At 40.7% G+C, this 26,484-nt stretch overlaps 1 protein-coding gene across 1 annotated transcript in view; it reads right to left on the reverse strand.

The window, feature by feature from the left end:
- LOC115192162 (insulin receptor-like) overlaps window positions 1–26,484 on the reverse strand; it is a 132,779-nt gene that overhangs the window by 61,188 nt on the left and 45,107 nt on the right. The window contains exon 2 of the mRNA XM_029750363.1: window positions 22,589–23,137. Within this exon, the coding sequence (XP_029606223.1) occupies window positions 22,589–23,137 (549 nt within the window). The remainder of the gene's footprint in view (window positions 1–22,588; window positions 23,138–26,484) is intronic.

A 26,484-nucleotide genomic window follows, 5' to 3' on the forward strand; every position in this document is an offset into this window, starting at 1 on the left:
CGAGTGCAGCAAGGAGCCATGGTAAGTTGCTAGCTAGCATTAAACTTAGCATATAAAAAAAACAATCAATCAATCTTCACATAATCACTAGTTAACTACACATGGTTGATATTACTAGGTTAACTAGCTTGTCCTGCGTTGCAAATAATCAATGCGGTGCCTGTTAATTTATCATCGAATCAAAGCCTAATTCGCCAAACGGGTGATGATTTAACAAGCACATTTGCGAAAAAAGGACTGTTGTGGCACCAATGTACCTAACCAATGTACCTAAACATCAATGCCTTTCTTAAAATCAATACACAAGTATATATTTTTAAACCTGCATATTTAGTTAAAAGAAATTCATGTTAGCAGGCAATATTAACTAGGGAAATTGAATAACTTCTCTTGTGGTCTGTGCAAGCAGAGTCCGGGGTATATGCAGCAGTTTGGGCCGCCTGGCTCGTTGCAAACTGTGTGAAGACCATTTATTCCTAACAAAGACCGTAATTAATTTGCCAGAATTGTACATAATTATGACATAACATTGAAGGTTGTGTAATGTAACAGCAATATTTAGACTTATGGATGCCATCCGTTCGATAAAATACGGAGCGGTTCTGTATTTCACTGAAAGAATAAACGTTTTGTTTTAGAAACGATAGTTTCCGGATTTGACCATATTAATGACCTAAGGCCCGTATTTCTGTGTGTTTATTATAATTAAGTCTATGATTTGATAGAGCAGTCTGACTGAGCGGTGGTAGGCAGCAGCAGGCTCATAAGCATTCATTCAAACAGTACTTTCATGCGTTTGCCAGAAGCTCTTTGCAATGCTTGAAGCGCAGCACTGTTTATGACTTCAAGCCTATCAACTCCCGAGATTAGGCTGGCAATACTATATTGGATGTTCTTATAGGCACTAGTCAAAAGTATATAAAAATACAAATGGTGTAGAGATAAATAGTCCTATAATTCCAATAATAACTACAACCTAAAACTTCTTAACATGAATGAGTCTTCAATATTCCCAGTTAAAAGGAATCACCAGCTTTCATATGTTCTCATGTTCTGAGCAAGGAACTTAAACGTTAGCTTTTTTACATGGCACATATTGCACTTTTACTTCCTTCTCTAACACTGTTTTTGCATTATTTAAACCAAATTGAACATGTTCCTTATTTATTTGAGACTAAAATTGATTTTATTTATGTATTATATTAAGTTAAAATAAAAGTTCATTCAGTATTGTTGTAATTGTCATTATTACCCCCCCCCCAAAAAAATAATAAATACATAAATAAATAAAATTATAAAAGGATACATTTTTTTATTTACAAAAATAAAGCCATTTTTAAAAAAAATAATAATTGGCCGATTAATCGGTACCGGTTTTTTTTTTTTTTTGGTCCTCCAATAATCGGTATCGCCGTTGAAAAATCATAGTCGGTCGACCTCTAATTAGGTAGTTGTGGAAATGTTAGATTACTTGTTAGATATTGCTGCACTATCGGAACTAGAAACACAGGCATTTCGCTACAATCGCAATAACATCTAACCATGTATATGTGACCAATGCAATTTGATTTGATGCAACTAGTGGCCGGTTTCCACGTCATCTCCCCACTTCTTCAGACATGTATCATGGGTGACATGGCTGCACAGAGACGCACACACACACACACACACACAAAGAGAGACACACAGACACCAACAAGCTCTGTCTCAAATCAGAATTGTGAGTGCGCGCGCGCGCGCGCGCGCCTCTCCCTCTGCGCGCGCGCGCCTCTCCCTCTGCGCGCGCGCGCCTCTCCCTCTGCGCGCGCGCGCCTCTCCCTCTGCGCGCGCGCGCCTCTCCCTCTGCGCGCCTCTCCCTCTGCGCGCGCCTCTCCCTCTGCGCGCGCCTCTCCCTCTGCGCGCGCCTCTCCCTCTGCGCGCGCCTCTCCCTCTGCGCGCGCCTCTCCCTCTGCGCGCGCCTCTCCCTCTGCGCGCGCCTCTCCCTCTGCGCGCGCCTCTCCCTCTGCGCGCGCCTCTCCCTCTGCGCGCGCCTCTCCCTCTGCGCGCGCCTCTCCCTCTGCGCGCGCCTCTCCCTCTCCCTCTGCGCGCGCCTCTCCCTCTCCCTCTGCGCGCGCCTCTCCCTCTCCCTCTGCGCGCGCCTCTCCCTCTGCGCGCGCCTCTCCCTCTCCCTCTGCGCGCGCCTCTCCCTCTCATGGGGCTATTTTGCTTCCACTGGGCCTCTTGTTAAGGTCAATGGCACCATGAACTTTACCCAGTACAAAAACCTGGTTGCCTCTGCCAGGAGGCTGAAACTTCTCTCACTCTGATGTTATGGGGCTATTTTGCTTCCACTGGTCATGGGCCCCTTGTTAAGGTCAATGGCACCATGAACCTTACCCAGTACCAGGATATTTTAGCCAAAAACCTGGTTGCCTCTGCCAGGAGGCTGAAACTTGGCTGCAAGTGGATCTTACAGCAAGACAATAACCCAAGGCACACATGAAAATTCTCAAAGAAATGGTTAATTGGCCACCAAATGAACATTTTGCAATGATAATACAACATTTTAGAAAAGGGTATTGAAAACAGGGGTGTCAATAATTTTTTACCTTATTTTGTTAAACAAAATGTCCTCTCAGCAAATGTATTAGTATAAAATAATACAATTTCCCAAGTTTTTGGAGCATACAATATTGCTCAGCATTTGAATGACGTATTTTATAGTCATTTTTGCTCATTATTATAAAGGTTGTCAATCATTTCAGACCCCACTTTATTTCACAGATGTGATATTTCAGTTAACATGCTTTAATGTCTTATGCAGTGAATGCTCCTGAGTGGCCGAGTTACAATTTTGACTAAAATCTGCTTGAAAATCTATGGCAAGACTTGAAAATGGTTGTCTATCAATGATCAACAACCAATTTGACAGAGCTTGAAGAATTTTGAAAAGAACCTTGTGCTAATATTGTACAATCCAGGTGTGCACAGCTCTTAAACTTACCCAGAAAGACTCATTGCTGCAGAAGGTGATTATAAAAAGTATTGACTCAGGGTGTGAATACTTATGTAAATTAGCTATTTCTGGCTTTAATTTATTACATTTGCAAAAATTTCCAAAAACATGTTTTCACTTTGTCATTATGTGGTATTGTGTGTATATGGGTGAATACTTTGTAGGCACTGTACCTGTTGGTCAGGATAAATGTATTTCTTTTTTATTTATTTTTAATCGATAAATATGGCACAGGCAATTACTTTTGAAAAGGTCCGACTTGTCTTTCCCAGCCAATTTCAACCATCTTCGCCTTCATTCTGGACATGTTGAGAAAATGTTAAAGTTGGCTTGGGTGTCTTGCATCCAGAAATGAGGCATCTAGGTGGCATTTTTCAGTTAGGCTGTACTGTGACTTTCTCCAAAACAATGCTACTGGATTACCGATAAGAGTAGGCAACTCTGCGCCCAGGTAACCTAACCCACAGGACGGGTGGAGTTAGGGCCGATGGCATAATGCCTTCCAGTTGTGGAAGCTCGGTCTGGGGGAGCTATATTTACAAAAAATTGCTCAAAATGTATTTTTGGGCACTTTAGCGTGTGTACTATAGTGTATTTATACTTGGAATTTCACTTTCTACAGGAAAAGTTAGTTTTGAGTGCAAGTACCTTTGGAACTCTATAGATATTTTCTCTTCTATGCACCGTCCGCCTTCCATTCTAGCCTGAGCGTAAACCCTTATACTGTCTTTCTATTCAATCCTTATAAAAAAAATATGTTCATTCAATAAAAAAAAAATTGCATCAGAATAGTTTTTGTCCAAACCTTACAGTATGTCTAGCCCGGGGTGGGCAATTCCAGTCCTCAGGGGCCTGATTGGTGTCACAGATTTGCCCCAGCTAACACACCTGACTCCAATAATCACCAAATCACGATCTTCAGTTTAGAATGCAATTTGATTAATCAGCTGTGTTTGCTAGGGATGGAGAAAAAGTCTGACACCAATCAGGCACTGAGGACTGGAGTTGCCCACCCCTGGTCTAGCCTATACCATATATGGTTCAAAAGTTAGACAATTTACTCAGAGAATTTAGCATGATTAGAGTAAATAGAAGAGATACATTTCATGATGTGGACAGCGGACACTTGGCTTCTTGAAAGTCCGATATCTTGAAAAATGTACTGCTGACATGCAAAACATTTTGGTACTGTATCAACAGCAGACTAATGAAAACAATACACTTGAAGTACAAGCATATTAAGGCTAAAATAGAGTAGAGAACAATCTAATGATTAATTGTATGTGATTTTTATAGTTGGTCATAAGATTAAAAACACCAGAAAATCTGCTCCAAGTTATTTTAATTTTGGATATCTGTTCCACACTATTATCACGCATAATAGAAAGAGATACACTACTGATAAAAAATTTGGGGTCACTTAGAAATGTCCACAGCCTACGAACTTTGACCTGGAAAGCTCCCTCAGTGGCGCAAGAGAAGGCTGCCTCTGCGGCCAAACATTCACATTAACTGAACAGTGTGCTTGTGGAACAGACAATTATCTGTCTCTCTCGCATGTAATTGTTATAGGAAGAGACTCTGGACATCCCTGTTTTCTGTCTAAGAAATCTGATTCATAAGAGGAGAAAGGTTCAGCTAATAGTTATCTTTGCCTATATCTAGCCGAGACCGCAATTAGTAGCTGAACAAACACCCCCCAGACCTCTCTCCTACCCTGAGCTGGCCTCCATTTCAGGCTGCGCTGCCTGGTTGAGAGTGAAAACCTGTTTACAAAGGGAGGGGAGAGAGGGGCAGGAGGTAGAGTCACTCAACGTGTCTTATTGTGAGTTGACATCACCAGGGCCCAGTTGGTCACTAGCCCTGCAAGTGCCCAACCAAGCCCTGACTTTACACCCCCTGAAGCAGGCCGCAACACCAATTGATGGAATCCCTGCCCAGATCAGTCACTTGTCCACAGCCATCTGGCATCCTTTAACATGCCTGAGATCAGGGCCATTTTTATCATCCACGGCTGCCTGCCATCTTTCACACTCGCTCACTTTCTCCCAATCTTTCTTTTCAAAGCCGTGAAGAGGGTGAGAGCGAGAGAGCCTCTCCAGACAAAAGGGAGCATTCACTTCTTCCTTAGGGGGCTTTCCTCCATCTCTCCCTCACCCTTGGCCTCTCCCTCTCAAGACACCTCAGGTGACAGACCTCGTTACAGGCGGTAATCAAGGCTTATAAAAACATCAAACACCAGCATACGTTACCATTAATAACCAACATCCCTTCTGGATTGTATTCATACCCCTTGACTTCATACCCCTTGACTTATTCCACATTTTGTTGTGTTACAGCCTGAATAAAATGGAAAAACGCCCATCTACACACAAAACCCCATAATGACAAAGTGAAAACGTGTTTAGACAAGCTATTGAAAATGAAATAAAGGATTCTCATATACATTAGTATTCACACTGAGTCAATCCATGTTCGAATCACCTTATGCAGTGATTACAGCGGATTGTCTTTCTGGGTAAGTCTAAGAGTTTGCACACCTGGATTTTTTTTATTCTTCAAGCTCTTTCAAGTTGGTTGTTGATCATTGCTAGACAGCCATTTTCTAGATTTGCCATAGATTTAAGCTGATTTAAGTCAAAAGCGTAACTAGGCCACTCAGGAACATTCAACGTCGTCTTGGTAAGCAACTACAGTGCATATTTGGCATTGTGTTTTAGGTAATTGTCCTGCTGAAAGGTGAATTGGTCTCCCAGTGTCTGTTGGAAAGTAGACAACCAGCTTTTCCTCTAGGATTTTGCCTATACTTAGCTTTATTCCATTTATTTTTATCCTAAAAAAAACTCCATAGTCCTTGCAATTGACAAGCATACTCATAACACGATGCAGCCACCACCATTCTTGAAAATGTGAAGAGTGGCACTCAACGCTGGCTTTTGTTTGCCCCAAACATAACACTTTGTATTCTGGACAAAAAGTTCATTTCTATGCCATATGTTTTGCAGTTTTACTTTACTTACAGGATGGGTGTTTTGGAATATTTTATTCTGCACAGGCTTCCATCTTTTCGCTCTGTCAATTAGGTTAGTACTTTGGAGTAACTACAATGTTGTTGATCCATTCTCACTTTTCTCCTATCGCAGCCATTTAACTCTGTAACTGTTTTAAAGTCACCATTGGCCTCCTGGTAAAAATCACTGAGCGGTCTCCTTTCTCTCCGGCAACTGAGTTAGAAAGGACACCTATATCTTTGTAGTGACTGGGTGTATTGATACACTATCCAAAGTGTAATTAATAACTTCAGCATGCTCAAAGGGATATTCAATATATGTGACTCGAGTCAGGAAACTAGGGGTATGTCGCAAGTCACTTCACAGGAGAGCTGTTTGAAAGTAAAAAATATATAATCAAAATACGTTTCTTGGCAGAAATGCTTTCTCGAACATGTGAAACTTTCATGTGCTTTAATAACAAACTTGCATGCCATCTGTACATATGAATACAATTGTTAAATTACAAGCCTTGTTGGTTAAGACACAGAAAAAGGGAGCGAATTTCCCACTAGCCATGATTGGCTGAGATAATGAGTGGGCTGGACATGCCGAGAGAGTTAGGATTGGTCTGCCAAATTGAAGGCGTCTGTCTATTTGAACTCGTCAGTCTGTTGGTAAACCTGTCGAAAGCGACTTAAAAAAAATGTATTGTGTAGTGGAGCTGCATTTTGCTCTCCACTTTCTGGAGGATCAAGTTTTGAAAATCAGTGGAATTAGAGTATGATAGCTAAAGAGATGGCGAAAACATCCGTCTCTGGATTACATCTTCAAACGAAGGGCAACCGTGGTATGGCATTCCTGACAGGGAGACCCCATCCATCATGCATGATGATGTACACAGGTAAGAGTCTAGTGTAAGCTAGCTACATTTTAAGATACTACACATTTGTAATTTTGAAAGAAAATGGTTTCAGTTCAAGATAGTGTACTGTTCATCCACCTCTGGCCTGCTCGCCTCCCTACCTCTGAGGAAGCACAGTTCCCGCTCAGCCCAGTCAAAACTGTTCGCTGCTCTGGCACCCCAATGGTGGAACAAGCTCCCTCACGACGCCAGGACAGCGGAGTCAATCACCACCTTCCGGAGACACCTGAAACCCCACCTCTTCAAGGAATACCTGGGATAGGATAAAGTAATCCTTCTAACCCCCCCCCCCCAAAAGATTTAGATGCACTATTGTAAAGTGGTTGTTCCACTGGATATCTTAAGGTGAATGCACCAATTTGTAAGTCGCTCTGGATAAGAGCGTCTGCTAAATGACTTAAATGTAAATGTAATGTAAATGTAAATGTCTGTTAGCTAGCTAGCTAACGTTGTTTCCCAGAGCCGTTTGCTTTTCTAGTTAGAGCCTAATGTTAGCTAGCTAACATTGAACATGGTTGGTTAGCTCCCAGCACTGTGGCATTGTTGGCACTTCGTTCATTGTTGTTTAATGAGCTAACGTTGGCTAACGTTATGTGAGGTGAGTGATCTTAAACATTCTTTACCTAGCTAGGTTCACTGTTTAACTAGCTATACACTACTGTTCAAAAGTTTGGGGTCACTTAGAAATGTCCTTGTTTTTGAAAGAAAAGCAAATGTTTTGTCCATTAAAATATTAAATTGATCAGAAATACAGTGTTGACATTGTTCATGTTGTAAATGACTATTGTAGCTGGAAACGGCAGATTGTTTATGAAATATCTACATAGGCGTACAGAGGCCCATTATCAGCAACCATCACTCCTGTGTTCCAATGGCACGTTGTGTTAGCTAATCCAAGTTTATCATTTTAAAAGGATAACTGATCATTAGAACACTTTTGCATCTATGTTAGCACAGCTGAAAACTGTTCTCATTAAAGAAGCAATAAAACTGGCCTTCTTTAGACTAGTTGAGTATCTTGAGCATCAGCATTTGTGGGTTTGAATATAGGCTCAAAACAGCCAGAAACAAAGACCTTTCTTCTGAAACTAGTCAGTCTATTTTTGTTCTGAGAAATGAAGGCTATTCCATGCGAGAAATTGCCAAGAAACTGAAGATCTCGTTCAACGCTCTGTACTACTCCCTTCACAGAACAGCGCAAACTGGCTCTAACCAGAATAGAAAGAGTGGGAGGCCCCGGTGCACAACTGAGCAAGAGGACAAGTACATTAGTGTCTAGTTTGAGAAACAGACACTACACAAGTCCTCAACTGGCAGCTTCACTAAATAGTACCTGCAAAACACCAGCCTTCTAGGCAGAGTTGCAAAGAAAAAAGCCACATCTCAGACTGGCCAATAAAAAGAAAAGATTAAGATAGGCAAAATAACACAGACACTGGAAGACTGGTTAAAAAATGGACTAATCTAAGTTTGAGGTGTTCGGATCACAAAGAAGAACATTCATGACATGCAGAAAAAATGAAAATATGCTGGAGGAGTGCTTGACGCCATCTGTCAAGAACAGTGGAGGCAATGTGATGGTCTGGGGGTGCTTTGGTGGTGGTAAAGTGGGAGATTTGTACAGGGTAAAAGGGATCTTGAAGGAAGGCTATCACTCCATTTTGCAACGCCATTGCCATACCCTGTGGACGGAGCTTAATTGGAGCCAATTTCCTCCTACAACAGGACAATGACCCAAAGCACAGCTCCAAACTATGTAAGAACTATTTAGGGAAGAAGCAGTCAGCTGGTATTCTATCTATAACGGCGTGGCCAGCACAGTCACCGGATCTCAACCCTATTGAGCTGTTGTGGGAGCAGCTTGATCGCATGGTACGTAAGAAGTGTCCATCAAGCCAATCCAACTTGGAGGAGCTTCAGGAAGCATGAGTTGAAATCTCTTCAGATTACATCAACAAATTGACAACTAGAATGCCAAAGGCCTAATAGGCTGTAATTGCTGCAAATGGAGGATTCTTTGACGAAAGCAAAGTTTGAAAGACAATTATTTCAATTAAAAATCATTATTTATAATTTTGTCAACGTCTTGACTATATTTACTATTCATTTTGCAACTAATTTCATGTACAGTTGAAGTCGGAAATGTACATACACTTTGGAGTCATTAACCTTTTTGGGCCCGGGGGCAGTATTGAGTAGTTTGGATGAATGAGGTGCCCAAATTAAACTGCCTACTACTCGGGCTCAGAACGTAGGATATGCATATTATTATTAGATTTGGATAGAAAACACTCTGAAGTTTCTAAAACTGTTTGAATGATGTCTGTGAGTATAACAGAACTCATATGGCAGGCAAAAACCTGAGAAAAAATCCAACCAGGAAGTGGATTGTAGTTTTTCCAAGACTGGGCCTATTCCGAATACAGTGACTTAGGGTTAATTTGCACTTCTTAACCTCTCTGGGCTAGGTGGGACGCAGCCAGTTGAATCCCGTGGCGTGTTATTCAAATACCTTAGAAATGCTATTACTTCAATTTCTCAAACATATGACTATTTTACAGCATTTTAAAGACTCTCGTTAATCTAACCACACTGTCCGATTTCAAAAAGGCTTTACAACGAAAGCAAAATATTAGATTGTCAGCAGAGTACCCAGCCAGAAATAATCAGACATCCATTTTTCAAGCTAGCATATGTCACATAAACCCAAACCACAGCTAAATGCAGCACTAACCTTTGATGATCTTCATCAGATGACAATCTTAGGACATTATGTTATACAATACATGCATGTCTGTTCAATCAAGTTCATATTTATATCAAAAACCAGCTTTTTACATTAGCAGGTGACTAGCATTCCCACCGAACACTTCCGGTGAATTTACTAAATTACTCACGATAAACGTTCACAAAAAACAATTATTTTAAGAATTATAGATACAGAACTCCTCTATGCACTCGATATGTCCGATTTTAAAATAGCTTTTCGGTGAAAGCACATTTTGCAATATTCTAAGTAGATAACCCGGCATCACAGGGCTAGCTATTTAGACACCCAGCAAGTTTAGCATTCACCAAAGTCAGATTTACTATAAGAAAAATTTTATTACCTTTGCTGTTCTTCGTTAGAATGCACTCCCAGGACTTCTACTTCAATAACAAATGTTGGTTTGGTCCCAAATAATCCATAGTTATGTTCAAACAGCGGCGTTTTGTTCGTGCGTTCAAGACACTATCCGAAGGGTAAATAAGGGTTACGAGCATTGCGCATTTCGTGACAAAAAAATTCTAAATATTCCATTACCGTACTTCGAAGCATGTCAACCGCTGTTTAAAATCAATTTTTATGTCACTTTTCTCGTAAAAAAGCGATAATATTCCGACCGACAAAGCCTGTTTACATTCAACGAGAGAAAAAGTAAAAGCATGCTATCCCCTCATGCACGAGCCTCGTCTAATGGCCCTCTGATAGAGCACTTGCCAAACGCGCTAGTGTGTTTCAGCCTGGGCATTGAATTAGGTCATTCAGCTTTTTCCCGGGTTCTGAGAGCCTATGGGAGCCGTAGGAAGTGTCACGTTACAGCAAAGATCCTCAGTCTTCAATAAACAGAGGCAAGAAGAACAACCACTTGTCAGACAGGCCACTTCCTGGTGAGAATCTTCTCAACCACACAGCCATTTTCCAAGCAAGGAGAGGTGTCACAAAAACCAGAAATACAGCTAAAATGAATCACTAACCTTTGACGATCTTCTTCAGATGACACTCCCAGGACTCAATGTTACACAATACATGTATGTTTTGTTAGATAAAGTTCATATTTATATCCAAAAACCCCATTTCACATTGGCACGTAATGTTCAGAAATGTTTTGCCTCCAAAACTTCGGGTGAATGAGCACATCAATTTACAGAAATACACATCATAAACTTTGATTAAAGATACAAGTGTTTTACATAGGATTAAAGATAAACTTCTCCTTAATGCAACCGCTTTGTCAGATTTCAAAACAGCTTTACGGCGAAAGCACATTGTTCAATTTTCTGAGTACAGCGCTCAGCCATCAAAGCAAGCTATACAGTTACCCGCCAAGTTGTGGAGTCAACAAAAGTCAGAAACAGCGTTATAAATCTTCACTTACCTTTGCTGATCTTCGGCGGAATGCACTTGAAAGACTCCCAGTGCCACAATAAATGTTTGTTTTGTTCAATAAAGTCCATATTTATGTCCAAATACCTCAGTTTTGTTCGCATGTTTACTTCAGTTTAGCTCACTAATCGAAATGCAATGTGCGGGCGCAAAGACTAGACGAAAAGTAAAAAAAGTTCCATTACAGTTCGTAGAAACATGTCAAACGATGTCCATAATCAATATTTAGGATATTTTTGTCATAAATCTTCAATAATATTCCAACCGGACAATAGCGCATTGAATACAGAAGAAAAAGAAGGAACGGCGCGCTTCATGTGAACGTACACTAATGTCTTTCAGGAAGCCTGTTGTTTTGAGAGCTCTTATTCGATTCCCTGTAAAATTACAAGCCTGAAACAATTTCTAAAGACTGTTGAGATCGGCTGGAAGCATTAGGAAGTGCTCAAAATCTCCCACTTCCTGGTTGGATTTTCCTCAGGTTTTTGCCTGCCACATGAGCTCTGTTATACTCACAGAATTTTTTTTAACAGTTTTGGAAACTTCAGTGTTTTCTATCCAAATCTACATTATATGCATATCATAGCTTCTGGGCCTCAGTAACAGGCAGTTTACTTTGGGCACCTCATTCATCTAAATTCTGCCCCCTAGCCCAAAGAAGTTAACAAACTATAGTTTTGGCAAGTCGGTTAGGACATCTTCTTTGTGCATGACAAGTCATTTTTCCAACCATTGTTTACAGACAGATTATTTCACTGTATCACAATTCTACTGGGTCAGAAGTTTACATACACTAAGTTGACTGTGCCTTTACGTCATGGCTTTAGAAGCTTCTAATCAGCCAATTGACATCATTTGGGTCAATTGGAGGTGTACCTGTGGATGTATTTCAAGACCTTCAAACTCAGTGCCTCTTTGCTTGACATCATGGAAAAATCAAAAGAAATCAGCCAAGACCTCCACAAGTCTGGTTCATCATTGGGAGCAATTTCCAAACGCCTGAAGGTACCATGTTCATCTGTACAAACAATAGTACGCAAGTATAAACACCATGGGACCACGTAGCCATCATTCCGCTCAGGAAGGAGATGCAAAAGTATCTATATCCACAGTAAAACGAGTCCTATATCGAAATAACCTGAAAGGCAGCTCAGCAAGGAAGAAGCCACTGCTCCAAAACCTCCATAAAAAAGACAGACTACAGTTTGCAACTGCACATGGGGACAAAGATCATATTTTTGGAGAAATGTCCTCTGGTCTGATGAAACAAAAATAGAAGTGTTTGGCCGTAATGACCATCGTTATGTTTGGAGGAAAAAGGGGGGGGAGGCTTGCAAGCCGAAGAACACCATCCCAACCGTGAAGCACGGGGGTGGCAGCATCATGTTGTGGGGGTGCTTTACTGCAGGAAGGACTGGTGCACTTCACAAAATAGATGGCATCATGAGGGAGGAATATTATGTGGATATATTGAAGCAACATCAAGACATCAGTCAGGAAGTTAAAGCTTGGTCACAAATGGGTCTTCCAAATGGACAATGACTCCAAGCATACTTTCAACGTTGTGGCAAAATGGCTTAAGGACAATAGTCAAGTTCTTGGAGTGGCCATCACAAAGCCCTGACCTCAATCCTATAGAATGTTTGTGAGCAGAATTGAAAAAGAGTGTAAGCAAGGAGGCCTACAAACCTGACTCAGTTACACCAGCTCTGTCAGGAGGAATGGGCCAACATTCACCCAACTTATTGTGGGAAGCTTGTGGAAGGCTACCTGAAACGTTTGCCCCAAGTTAAACAATTTAAAGGCAATGCTACCAAATACTTAATGAGTGTATGTAAACTTCTGACCCATTGGGAATGTGATGTAAGAAATAAAAGTTGAAATAAAATCACTACTATCATTCTGACAGTCTTAAAATAAAAGTGGTGATCCTAACTGACCTAAAACAGGGAATTTTTACTAGGATTAAATCTCAGGAATTGTGAAAAAACTGAGTTTAAATGTATTTGGCTAAGGTGTATGTAAACTTCTGGCTTCAACTGTATGTTTTCTTGGAAAACAAGGACATTTCTAAGTGACCCCAAACTTTTAACGGTAGTGTATGTCTTAAGCTAAAGTGTACTGTTAGCTAGCTAACGTTAGCTGGCTGGCTCCCTAGCGGATGTTATTATTCGTTTCCAAGAGCTGTTTGCTTTTCTAGTTAGAGCCTAATGTTAGCTAGCTAACATTGAACCAGGTTGGTTAGCTCACAGCACTGTGGCATTGTTGGCACTTTGTTCATTGTTGTTTAACTAGCTAACGTTAGTTGGCTGGCTCGTCAGCTAACATTACGTGACGTGTATACAACACCCGTTGGAATATGGCAGGTGTCGGTAAACATCTGCTGGTTAGGCTGTTTTCATGTTATCCAGAGGTAAACAAATCATCAGCCAGAGCATCAAGTGTGTGTTCCGAGAGCGAAACGAGAACTAAAGAGGGTGTGAACGATGCTGAACGGGTGTAGACAAAGAGCTCTTCACTAGATACCAAAACATTCAAAGGCAATTTTCTTGTGAGTTTACAAGTAAGCAGAATTACTTTCCCCATTGTTCCTCAAATGCAGTGTATGACATACCATTTTGTAGCTCTGAGTCTCTAAAAACACTATTTCACATTTTGCCACATAAGACCGAATCCAGGTGGTGAGTCACATAGGCTATTTTTTTGTTGTTGACCCATCTACCAATAGGTGCCCTTATTTGTGAGGCATTGGAAAACCTCCCTGGTCTTTATGGTAGAATCTGTGTTTGAAATTCACTGCTCAACTGAGGGACCATACAGATAATTGTACGTGTGGAGTACAGAGATGAGGTAGTCATTCAAAAATCATGTTTAACACTATTATCGCAACCTGACTGATTCCAAGAAATGTATTGTGTGAATTGTTGGGCACATTTTTATTCCTCTACTTAATTAGGCTTGCCATAACAAAGGGGTTGAATACTTATTGACTGAAGACATTAATAAGTAAACAATAATAAAAACATAATTCCACTTTGACATTAATGGGTATTGTATGTAGGCCAGTGACAAAATCTTGGGCTGTAACAACACAATGAGGAAAAAGTCAAGGGGTGTGAATACTTTCTGAAGGCACTACTCTATTCCAAGCAGTGTACTGACTGAACAGAACACAGTAAAAACAATACAATTATCACTCATCCCAGAGTTTCCACTCAGCCATTAAGTTCAATGCTCCATCTAATGTTCCTCCATGTCATGTGTGTGGAAGTCTTCATTCACTAAGCGCTAATTAAAACTACTCACACCCAGCAGCAAAGGAGAGAGAGGGAGAGCCTGCTGATGTGTGTGCACACCACGTGTGCGTACAGTTGGTACATTGCACAAATCACTCAAGTAAATAACATTTCTCCCCGTCCATTAGTTACAAGAGGTGCCTTTCAGAAGTCAAATACAAGCCAGTCTATTACTTTTACAGTTGGAGTGCTAGAGGGTGTAATGTAAGAAAGGTGGAAGGGACTTGGGCAATGGCGCACGAGTAGATAGGAGGGAATGGGAACTCGCGCCCTCTCCTTGGCTGAAAGACTAGTATGCACACTCTCCCAAAGACACACACACTTCGCTGTGCGTGCGAGAAGCATTGCATCATGTTCTAAAATTGGCTCCTGCTTTGACACACACCACTTGACTAAACTAGTGCCTATCACATGACAGGGAGAAGACCATCATACCTGCTCCACTGCCCTTTCCACAGCAAAGGAAACCACTCACTCCTATCTCTCCCTCTCCTTTCTCACTATCACCCATTAGGGAAATTCCAGATTGATGCTGGCTCAGATTTTTCACTTTAAACCAATGAATGCAAAGTTAAATAAACCAACTATATGCATAAGGACAACCGAATTTCCACTGAAAACGTTACAGAAACACATTTACTTGCAAAGTTTAGTAACAGAATGATGGCACAAACAGCAAACCGTCATTCGGTTACCAAACTTTGCATCTGCACTGTTCAAGTGAATGTGTTTCTGTAACATTTTCAGTGGAAATTGTTCAAAGTAGTCCTTTGCAAAGTTTAACAAACCATATGCACATCATTTTTTTGTATACATTTTAAAATCTGAGTTTCAGCATCATTCTGTTACTGTGGAATTACCCAATACGCTAGATCGGTTCCCTCTATAGCAGCCATTCCCAACCTTTTCCGTTCCGGGGATCGTTAAAAGCTCGAGGACCACCATTCGCAGAGTTTCAGAACTTTAACATAAAATATCTTTGTAGTCACATTTAGTCCATTTAAGCAGTGAAAGTAACAAATTAAAGGCCTATTATTATAATAATAAACTATTTGCATTGTGAAAAGTAATACACAATTGCTTATTATACCATTAATACTCCCAACTAATTATTTTTTTGGGGAAAAAAATATATATACCAAAAAAAGTGCGGTTGTCCGCGGACCACATGTTGGGAACCCCCTGCTCTATAGTAAATCAAATCTTCTCTCTCTGGAGAGTAAGGTCATAACTTTTGATTTTGCTAGCTTTTTTCATGTAATATTTCAAAGCTAAGTATAAGCTATCATTAATAGTTCTGATTGACTTAGGCCAATTAGATTATATAGTGTTCATTCCACACACACACACACACACACACACACACACACACACACACACACACACGGAATAATGAAATCAAAGAAATGGTAGAGTATTGTTGACCAGTGTACCATTTTTTTTCAATACTACAGTGGCTTGTGAAACTATTCACCCCCTTGTCATTTTTCCTATTTTGTTGCCTTACAACCTGGAATTAAAATGTATTTTTTGAAGGTGTGAATCATTTGATTTACACAACATGCCTACCACTTTGAAGATGCAAAATAGTTTTGTGAAACAAACAACACAAAAAAAACCCTGAAAACTTGAGCGTGGATAACTATTCACCCCCCCAAAGTCAATACTTTGTAGTAGAGGTCGACCGATTATGGTTTTAACGCTGATACCGATTATTGGAGGACCCAAAAAATAAAAAAATAAATAAAAAGCCAATTTTTATATATATTTGTAATAATGACAATTACAACATTACAGAATGAACAAAGAACCCATATATTTTAAATGAATATAATACATAAATAAAATCTATTTAGTCTCAAATAAATAATGAAACCTGCTCAATTTGGTTTAAATAATGCAAAAACACAGTGTCGGAGAAGAAAGTAAAAGTGCAATATGTGCCATGTAAAAAAGCTAACGTTTAATTCCTTGCTCAGAACATATGAAAGCTGGTGGCTCAATATTCCCAGTTCTTCAATTTTACTAGTTAAGAAGTTTTAGGTTGTAGTTATTATAGGAATTATGACACGTCAACTATTTCTCTCTATAACATTTGTATTTCATATACCTTTGATTATTGGATGTTATATAGGCTTGAAGTCATAAACAGCACTGTGACTCAAGTATTGCTAAGAGCTGCTGACAAACGCAGTAAAGTTTGAATGAATGCTTACGAGCCTGCTGCTACCTACCACCGCTCAGTCAGACTGCTCTATCAAAAAATTAACTTAATTATAGTAAACACTGAAATACGAGCTTTTGGTCATTAATATGGTCAAATCTGAAAACTATCATTTCGAAAACAAAACGTTTATTCTTTCAGTGTAATATGGAACCATTCCGTATTTGTCAAACAGGTGGCAACCCTAAGTCTAAATATTGCTGTTACATTGCACAACCTTCAATGTTATGTCATAATTATGTAAAATTCGGGCAAATTTAGTACGGTCTTTGTTAGGAAGAAACAGTTCGCAACGAGCCAGGCGGCCCAAACTGTTGGATATACCCTGACTCTGCGTGCAATGAACGCAAGAGAAGTGACCATTTCCTAGTTAATATTGCCTGCTAAAATGAATTTCTTTTAACTAAATATGCAGGTTTAAAAATATATACTTTCCTAAGGCATTGATGTTTATGGTTAGGTACATTCGTGCAACGATTGTGCTTTTTTCGCAAATGCGCTTTTGTTAAATCATCCCCCGTTTGGCGAAGTTGAATTAGGCTGTGATTCGATGAGAAATTAATAGGCACTGCATTGATTATATGCAACACAGGACAAGCTAGTTAACCTAGTAATATCATCAACCATGTGTAGTTAACTAGTGATTACGTAAAGATTGATAGTTTTTTTTATAAGATAAGTTTCATGCTAGCTAGAAACTTACCTTGGCTCCTTGCTGCACTCATGAAAAAGGTGGTTAGCCTGCCACGCAGTTTCCTCGTGGAATGCAATGTAATCGGCATCTAAAAATGATTACCGATCGTTATGAAAACTTCAAAAATCGGCCTAATTAAAAAGATCGGCCATGGCAATTCAAATCGGTCGACCTCTACTTTGTAGAACCACCTTTTGCAGCAATTACAGCTGCAAGCCTCTTGGGGTATGTCTCTATAAGCTTGGCACTTCCAGCCACTGGGACACAAAATAGATGGCATCATGAGGAAAGAAAATGATGTGGATATATTTAAGCAACATCTCAAGACATCAGTGAGGAAGTTACAGCTTGGTCGCAAATGGTCTTCCAAATGGACAATGACCCCAAGCATACTTCCAAAGATTTGTCAAAATGGCTTAAGGACAACAAAGTCAAGGTATTGGAGTGGCCATCACAAAGTCCTGACCTCAATCCCATAGAACATTTGTAGGCAGAACTGAAAAGGCGTGTGCAAGCAAGGAGACCTACAAACCTGACTCAGTTACACCAGCTCTGTCAGGAGGAATGGGCCAAAATTCACCCAACTTATTGTGGGAAGCTTGTGGAAGGCTACCCGAAACCTTTGACCCAAGTTAAACAATTTAAAGGCAATGCTGCCAAATACTAATTGAGTGTATGTAAACTTCTGACCCACTGGGAATGTGATGAAAGAAATAAATTATTCTCTCTACTAGTATTCTGACAATTCACATTCTTAAATAAAGTGGTGATCCTAACTGGTTAGAGACAGTTTGTGCTGTTCTGTGAACGGTGTAGAACACAGCGTTGAACGAGATCTTCAGTTTCTTGGCAATTTCTCGCATGGAATAGCCTTCATTTCTCAGAACAAGAATAGACTGACGAGTTTGTTTTCCTTCAGACTTGGGCCTGATTTTCCCATGATGTCAAGCAAAGAGGCACTGAGCTTGAAGGTAGGCCTTGAAATACATCCACAGGTACACGTCCAATTGACTCAAATGATGTCAATTAGCCTATCAGAAGCTTCTAAAGACATGACATCATTTTCTGGAATTCTCCAAGCACAGTCAACTTGTAAACTTCTGACTCACTGGAATTGTGATACAGTGGATTATAAGTTAAATAATATGTCCGTAAAGAAAGTAGATGTCTTAACTACTTTGGGATAGGGGGCGGTATTTTGTCGTCCGAAAAAAAGGGTGCCCAAAGTAAACTGCCTGCTACTCAGGCCCAGAAGCTAGGATATGCATGTAATTGGTAGATTTGGATAGAAAACACTCTAAAGTTTCTAAAACTGTTAAAATAATGTCTGAGTATAACAGAACTGAAATGGCAGGCAAAACCCAGAGGACAAACCATCCCAACAAAACAATAAAATTCATCCTACCACTGATTTCAATGGCTGGCACTTTTATAATAGGGCGAAATCATGCCCGATTGCAGTTCCTAGGGCTTCCACTAGATGTCAACAGTCTTTAGAAAGAGTTTCAGGCTGGTTTTTGGAAAGATGAGCCAGAAATTGTAGTTTTTCTAGGTGGCTCCCATTCTGGCTGTAGTGTTTACAAGTGTGTGAATGGGAGCGCATTCTTTGGTATTTTTCTCCGGTAAAGACAATAATTCTCTGTCTTAAATTTGATCATTTATTTGCGTATTAGGGTACCTAAGGTTTGATTATAAACGTTGATTGACTTGTTTGGATAAGTTTATTGGTAACGTTTGGGATTCATTTTGTATGCATTTTGAAGGAGGGAAACCGAGTGGATTATTGACTGAAGCGTGTCAGCTAAACTGAGTTTTTATGGATATAAAGGACTTTATCGAACAAAAGGACCATTTGTAATGTAACTGGGACCTTTTGGAGTGCCAACAGAAGATCTTCAAAAACTAAGGCATATATTACATCGCTATTTCTGACTTTCGTGACGCAACTCCCTGGTTGAAAATGATTTGTTATGCATTTGTGTGCTGGGCGCTGTCCTCAGATAATCGCATGATTTGCTTTCGCCGTAAAGCCTTTTTGAAATCTGACACGGCGGCTGGATTAACAACAAGTTAAGCTTTATTTTGATGTATTGCACTTGTGATTTCATGAAAGTTTAATATTTATAGTAATTCATTTGAATTTGGAGCTCTGCAATTTCACCGGAAGTTTTCAAAATGACGCCAGCATCCCACTAATCCGCAAGAGGTTAACCAACTTGCCAAAACTATAGCTTGTTAAGAAATTTGTGGAGTGGTTGAAAACTTTGTTTTAATGACTCCAACCTAAGTGTATGTAAACTTCCGACTTCAACTGTTATATATAAAACAGTTGAAGTCGGAAGTTTACATACACTTAGGTTGGAGTCACACTCACACTCACACACACACACGAAAATCATTTAAATTGCATGCATTGGTTTCCAAAATTGCATTGGTATTCAATGCAACATTGTAGTCCAAGCTATGTCAATCCTGATTAGCCAATGGGCTTTCATGAATTTGCAGGAGTTTCATATTATTAGTTCAGCGCAAGATGACCTGGCTCGCCTCTCCCGCCAAATTCAAAACCAAGGTGGCACTGAAGATGAGAACTTCGTTTTGACATGGCTAGCAGCTAGCAAGCCTTCTTTTGTTATTTAAAAAAGATCAAGAAAAATAAGGCAGATATCTGCTCATTTATTGCCTCTTGGACAAAGGAATATGGATTTGGTTTACTGAAAGCCCGGTCTGTTTGCGCTCTCTGTTGTAAAACTGTTGTTTGTCGGACTGGAAGTGTACAGCATTATTTTGAAAAGAGACATGAGAAAAACTTCAAGGATGAGGCGGACAAGGCTGAAGGAATCAAGAAGGCCATGTCCAGGTAGGAAAAGCAAAGCAGTGTATTTACAAATCAACATGCAGTCAAAAAAAGTATAATCAAGCTAGGAGGAGAGCTACAAAAGTTGCGCAGTGCATCGTTTAACATGGAAACCCATTTACTAAAATGGGGAATATATCAAGGAGGCTTTCCTCAGTGGATCGCAAGGCTTTATTTGATGGATTGCCTGACCAAGAAAATCACCTCAAAGATAAAAGACATGCCTGTGTCTACCAGAACTGTTGAATGGTGTGTTACCGAGATGGTTGAGGAGCAGAAAACTGTAGCCTTAAAAGACACACCTGTTTTTAGTGTGGCTCTTGAGTGTGTGGATGTGAATGACATTCCCACGTCTGGCAGTTGTTGCAAGATACTTTGACAGAGCAGGTAAGCGAGGAGCTGCTTTGTCTAAAACACATGCATGGTACTACTAAAGGGGAAGATGTAGCAAAAGCTTTCACAAATCATTTTGAGGAGAGTTGTCGATATTAAAAACATATTCGCTATTACAACTGACAATTTCCCCACTATGGTGAGGAAACACAGGATTCACAAAGCTGATTGAAGATTAGATTGGCCAACCCGTGGTTAAATGTCACTATCATCCACCAAGAGAATCTGGGTTCCAAGTTCAAACCCGTGGTGCTAATGGACATCGCATCTGTTTAGCGAGCTATGGAATTCTTCCGTATGTGGGCATTTAGATATTCAGTAGACACAATTAGTTGTAATGCACATATGAAAATCATAACTGGCACGCAGATCGTCAGACATGTTAAGATATATTGTAAATTGGCACTCCACACAAAAAAGGTTGCCGACCCCTGATCTAGGCCTATGTGCTAGCTAACAAGGTAGAACTGTTTAACTTATGAACACACCCTCCTGTCAGCATCCAACAGTTTGAACACCATGCTAGCCTGTCCACTTTGTTTAGATGTTTAAATCAAGTGGCCTACCTGGATAAGATGCGTATTTCTCTGAATGCCAATTCCTTATATAAATGCTTATTTTTTATGCTCATTGGACATTTATAAAACACAAACAAGACAGCTAGCACATAACAGTCTGTAGCTAAAATGCTGCTAGTGGCACAAGGTGCCGCATGTGACAGAAACTGAGCATTCATTTTCCAGAAACAAATGTTCATTGATACTCCCGGTCTGCTCGAGTCATAAAAAGGGTATAGTTAGAAAGGTTATGTTCTCCTCTATTACAGTAAAATAATGTCTCAATGTGTTTCGGTGTCCATATGACTGATTCTGTTGGACGAACCCTGAAATGCAAATAACGAATTGAAACTGCTTGTTGTCAGAGAGGAAAAAGTGATCTTTCATCTGTGTTGTTGTGAGTGGCAGGGGCTTGGTGTATGAGTGAGAAAGTGCACACAGCACAGAAGGAGCGAAGGAGACGAGACCAAAAAGACCAAATGAGAACAAGCAGACAAATGCTCATAAAAAATATAATAATAATAATAATAATAATAATAATAATAATAATAATAATAAATAGATTCTTGCGATCCAGGCTTTTGGCACTAAAACATACATTTGAATTTATCAAATGACTTCGATATATCGCCCAGCCCTAACATACACACACAGACCCTTCACATGAACTGATTCAAATACAGACACACTCACAGATCCATCACACATACAGAAAAGAGAAGGGACGACAGCAAGGGAGTGTGCAGTAAGATTTGTAATGGCACACACTGCACCTTTCACCATCAGCTCTCTGTCCATCACCTCTCCTCTTCCGCTCTCCCAGCAAATGCATTTTCTCTTTCCAATTATATTGGTCGGCCTGCTCGTCTGCCTGAGAACTTTGAATTGTACGAGGTCAGCCTAGTCTCTCTCCTTATTCTATAATTACAAAAAACATTCCCTACGTGTTCCAGTCAATGAATTAAAAATCAAAGGGGAGTAAGCATGGCCCGTGACGTATTATAGAAAGAACAACAATCCCTCTATTATGGAAATCATTTCAAAAGCCATCTGTGCAAAAGTATCATTCTTCTGAATTGATTGGGGAGGAAATCTATTTTCAATAATGATGTCATTATCTCTGTCCCTCTCATTCATCCTGCTACTTTTACAACAGAAAGACAGCCAAACGGACAGCTCTGGAGAATTCCTGCTAGCATGAGGTGAAATGACCTACAGGAAGAGTGACATCCAGGCAGAGCGGAAGTTCTTCTATATTTAACATCATAACCTTATCTAAATCGTCAAGTTGGCATAGGTAACAAATGAAATTGGATGAAAATGCCAAGAAATTAGGCCTGGACCTTCATACATTCACATATGCCAACTGAACATATCGGATGTATCAGGAAATGACTAAAGAAAAAGTGTGGGCTACCAATGTTTGAGATATAATCATTTATATAGAGTACTCTGTGTGTTCTTTAACATTCTTTCAGAAATACTTGAAGTATCTAAAAAGGCCACTTACTTCTCTGGCAGTGGTTCTGAGTCCAGCAGCGTTCTCCAAAGTGTTCATTGATGGTAGTCTGAGGACAGGTGGTCTTCCCATAGGCCGTGCCTGGACACACATCCCCACACTCCCGGTCATTCTTATTGGCCACGATGTAATTGTCTTCCACTGTGTCCAGGATCTTGGACCAGTCCAGGGTGGAGAGGTAGCAGAGGTCCGGGTTCTTCTCCACCCTCACGGCTCCCCGGGTGATGTTCATGAGGCTCTGGAGCCCCAGCTCCTTCAGGTCCACCATCTCAAACAGAACCAGGGCGTAGTTGAAGAACAGGTTGTTGCCTCGGATCACCGTCAGGTTGGGGAACAGATTGCTGAGGGACTCTAGGCCGTAGACCCTAAACAGGAGGAGGAAGTCGGTGACAACGGTCAGCTTGGGGTAGCTGAGGCCCCTGAAGTCCTCGGGCTTGGCCTTGAACATGAGGAGGATCTTCAGGTGGCCCTCAATTACTGTGCAGTTCTCTAATAACTGCAGGTTGGTCACGTTGTTACGGATATCCTTACTCTGACAGACTGGGGGAGATAGAGAGAGAGAAAATAGAAGGGGAGGGGAGAAGAGAGTGTGAAAATAGAGCAGGATAAAAAGAGAAGAGAAGACACGTCAGTAGCTGCATAGTAGTAGTGCATTGTACTACTTAGTAATTTCCAGGAACATTCAGCTGATTCAAGACAGAATTTTAAATAAATTGACATAACATTGGGTTAGGGTTGTTTTACAACAGGATGAGTGTAAAATTGTGTGCAAAAAAAACTAAACAAGAGGTAGATAAAATCATGATGAAACAAATACATTACACACAAGGAATCCGAGCAATTCATAAAACTGCTGCATCTTCTTAGCTACTACTGCACGGCACCGCAGCACCACGCAAAGCAGAGGGCCAGTCAACCCATTTACCTGTGACTATATTCATGATTAAGGTTGCAAAGGGTCGGAAACCTTCCGGTAAATTTCCATGTGAAGTTGAGCCTGGGAATTAGGGGAATGTTGCTTAAATTCATCAAAAGTTAGCTTATAACAGTGAACCTTTTTTTGTGGGATACACATCAGGCAATTCTAGGTCTTGTGGCATATTTTGGTTAAACTATCCCCAATTCAATAGAATTGCAGCCCTCTGCATGCACAGTGGATTCTTCCATCACATGTGCAGTGCACTATTCCATCACATCTGCAGCTGATTCTCAAGCTCTTGCACATGAATGAGATGCCATTGAGCCCACACTAGTACTACTGTCTGAGTCAAGGACCACATGTTTCTGGTATGTTTTGATTACAATACTGGGTGGGGTGAATATATTTTATATGACATACATGTTTTTTTTGTTAACTAGTAAATAGTAGCCTACAGCAAAGTGTTTTTAAATCATTTCTAACTTGTTAACAATTTCTGCTAGTTAGTTTGTGCTACCATGTGGGTTTTAGCTTGCTTGAGCCTGCTAACTGAGGATTGTTAATTCACCTGTTTCCATACATTTCATTTTAAAACATTTATCTTATTTTACAAAGGAGTTGTTTAATCTAACTGATTAACAATTTATCTGTACATGGAATTGTATTTGGGATTTCTTTACTCATTTTTTCTTATCTTTACAGGAAAATGCCACGGGCACTATCTGATGTGTGGACAACATTTCACAGCAGCTAACGTAGAAGGAAAAGCTGTGTACATTTGCAGATACTGTGCCAAATCATGTGAAAAATGCAACAAGATGCAGAATTATCTGGCCAATTGCATAAAGTTCCTTCAGTGCTCACAACAAGCAACCTCTGACAAAAGTCTCTCTACTTCTATTCGAGGTGAAAATTATGAATCAGACACCTTATCGATAGCAACAGCTCATGGTCCTACTGGAATCAGAAGTGTTTTTGACTCAATGGAGGAACGTAGTCAGAGAAATGCTGATGAATGTCTTACTCGGGCTGTATATGCAACTGGTTCACCTCTGATGCTCACAGGCAATGTGCATTGGAAGAGATTTCTGAATGTTCCTCACCCAGCATACACCCCTCCAACCAGACATGCTTTATCTACTAATTTGCTGGATGCAGAGTTCAGAGTTCAAGCAAATCATAGAGAAAGCAGACTGTATCGCAATCATCTCTGACGGGTGGTCGAATGTTCGTGGGCAAGGAATAACTAACTACATCTCCACCCCTCAACCAGTATTCGACAACAGCATAGACACAAGGGACAGACACACCGGTCTCTACATTGCAGATGAGCTGAAGGCAGTCATCAATGACCTTGGACCACAGAAGGCATTTGCACTGGTGACAGACAATGCTGCGAACATGAAGGCTGCTTGGTCTAAAATGGAGGAGTCCTACCCTCACATCACACCCATTGGCTGCACTGCTCAGGCATTGAATCTGCTCCTCAAGGACATCATGGCAAATTGACAATTGAAAACAATGGAAACATTACAAGAGAGCCAAGGAAATGGCTAGGTATGTGAAGGGTCATCAATTTATAGCAGCAATCTACCTCACCAAGCAAAGTGAGAAGAATAAGAGCACCACATTGAAGCTGCCCAGCAACACCCGTTGGGGTGGTGTTGTCATCATGTTTGACAGTCTCCTGGAGGGGAAGGAGTCTCTCCAAGAAATGGCCATATCAGTCTGCCGATATGGACAGCCCCGTCAAGAGGTTCCTCTCGGTTGATGCTTTTTGGGAGTGGTAAGCAGCCTGAAACTCCTGAAACCTATAGCAGTAGCCATTGCACGGATTGAGGGAGACAATGCCATCCTGTCTGATGTTCAGACTCTGCTTGCAGATGTAAGAGAAGAAATCCGTAATTCCCTGCCCACTTCACTATTGCTGCAAGCAAAGAAAACTGCAGTTCTGAAATACATCAAAAAGCCTGAAGACTTTTGCCTGAAGCCCATACACGCCGCAGCGTACATGTTGGACCCCAAGTATGCTGGCAAGAGCATCCTGTCTGGTGCAGAGATCAACAAGGCCTATGGTGTCATCACTACCGTGTCTCGCCACCTTGGCCTGGATGAGGGCAAGGTTCTTGGCAGTCTGGCGATGTACACTTCCAAGCAAGGGCTTTGGGATGGAGATGCAATATGGCAGTCGTGCCAACATCTCGTCAGCCACCTGGTGGAAGGGACTTTGTGGATCTAAGGCTCTTTCCCCTGTTGCCTCATCATCCTCCAAATCGCACCAACATCAGCCGCCTCAGGGCGCAACTGGTCCAAATGTGCTCGTTAATACGCTGTCAGCTACAGTACCAGTCAAAGGTTTGGACACACTTACTCATTCAAGGGTTTTTTCTTTATTTTTTACTATTTTCTACAATGTAGAATAATAATGAAGACATCAAAACTATGAATGAACACATATGGAATCATGTAGTAACCAACAAAATGTTAAACAAATCAAAATATATTTTATATTTGAGATTCTTCATAGTAGCCACCCTTTGCCTTGATGACAGCTTTGCACACACTTGGCATTCTCTCAACCAGCTTGACCTGGCATGCTTTTCCAACAGTCTTGAAGGAGTTCCCACATATGCTGAGCACTTGTTGGCTGCTTTTCCTTGACTCCAACTCATCCCAAACCATCTCAATTGGGTTGAAGTCAGGTGATTGTGGAGGCCAGGTCATCTGATGCAGCACTCCATCACGCTCTTTCTTGGTCAAATAACCCTTACACAGCCTGGAGGTCTGTTGGGTCATTGTCCTGTTGAAAAACAAACGATAGTGGGACTAAGCGTAAACGAGATGGGATGGCGTATCGCTGCAGAATCCTGTGGTAGCAATGCTGGTTAAGTGTGCCTTGAATTCTAAATAAAAACTACAACAGTGTGACCAGCAAAGCACCCCCAAACAACTTCCTCCATGCTTCATG

Source organism: Salmo trutta, chromosome 4 (genome assembly GCF_901001165.1).
Source record: "Salmo trutta chromosome 4, fSalTru1.1, whole genome shotgun sequence".
Lineage (NCBI taxonomy): Eukaryota > Metazoa > Chordata > Actinopteri > Salmoniformes > Salmonidae > Salmo > Salmo trutta.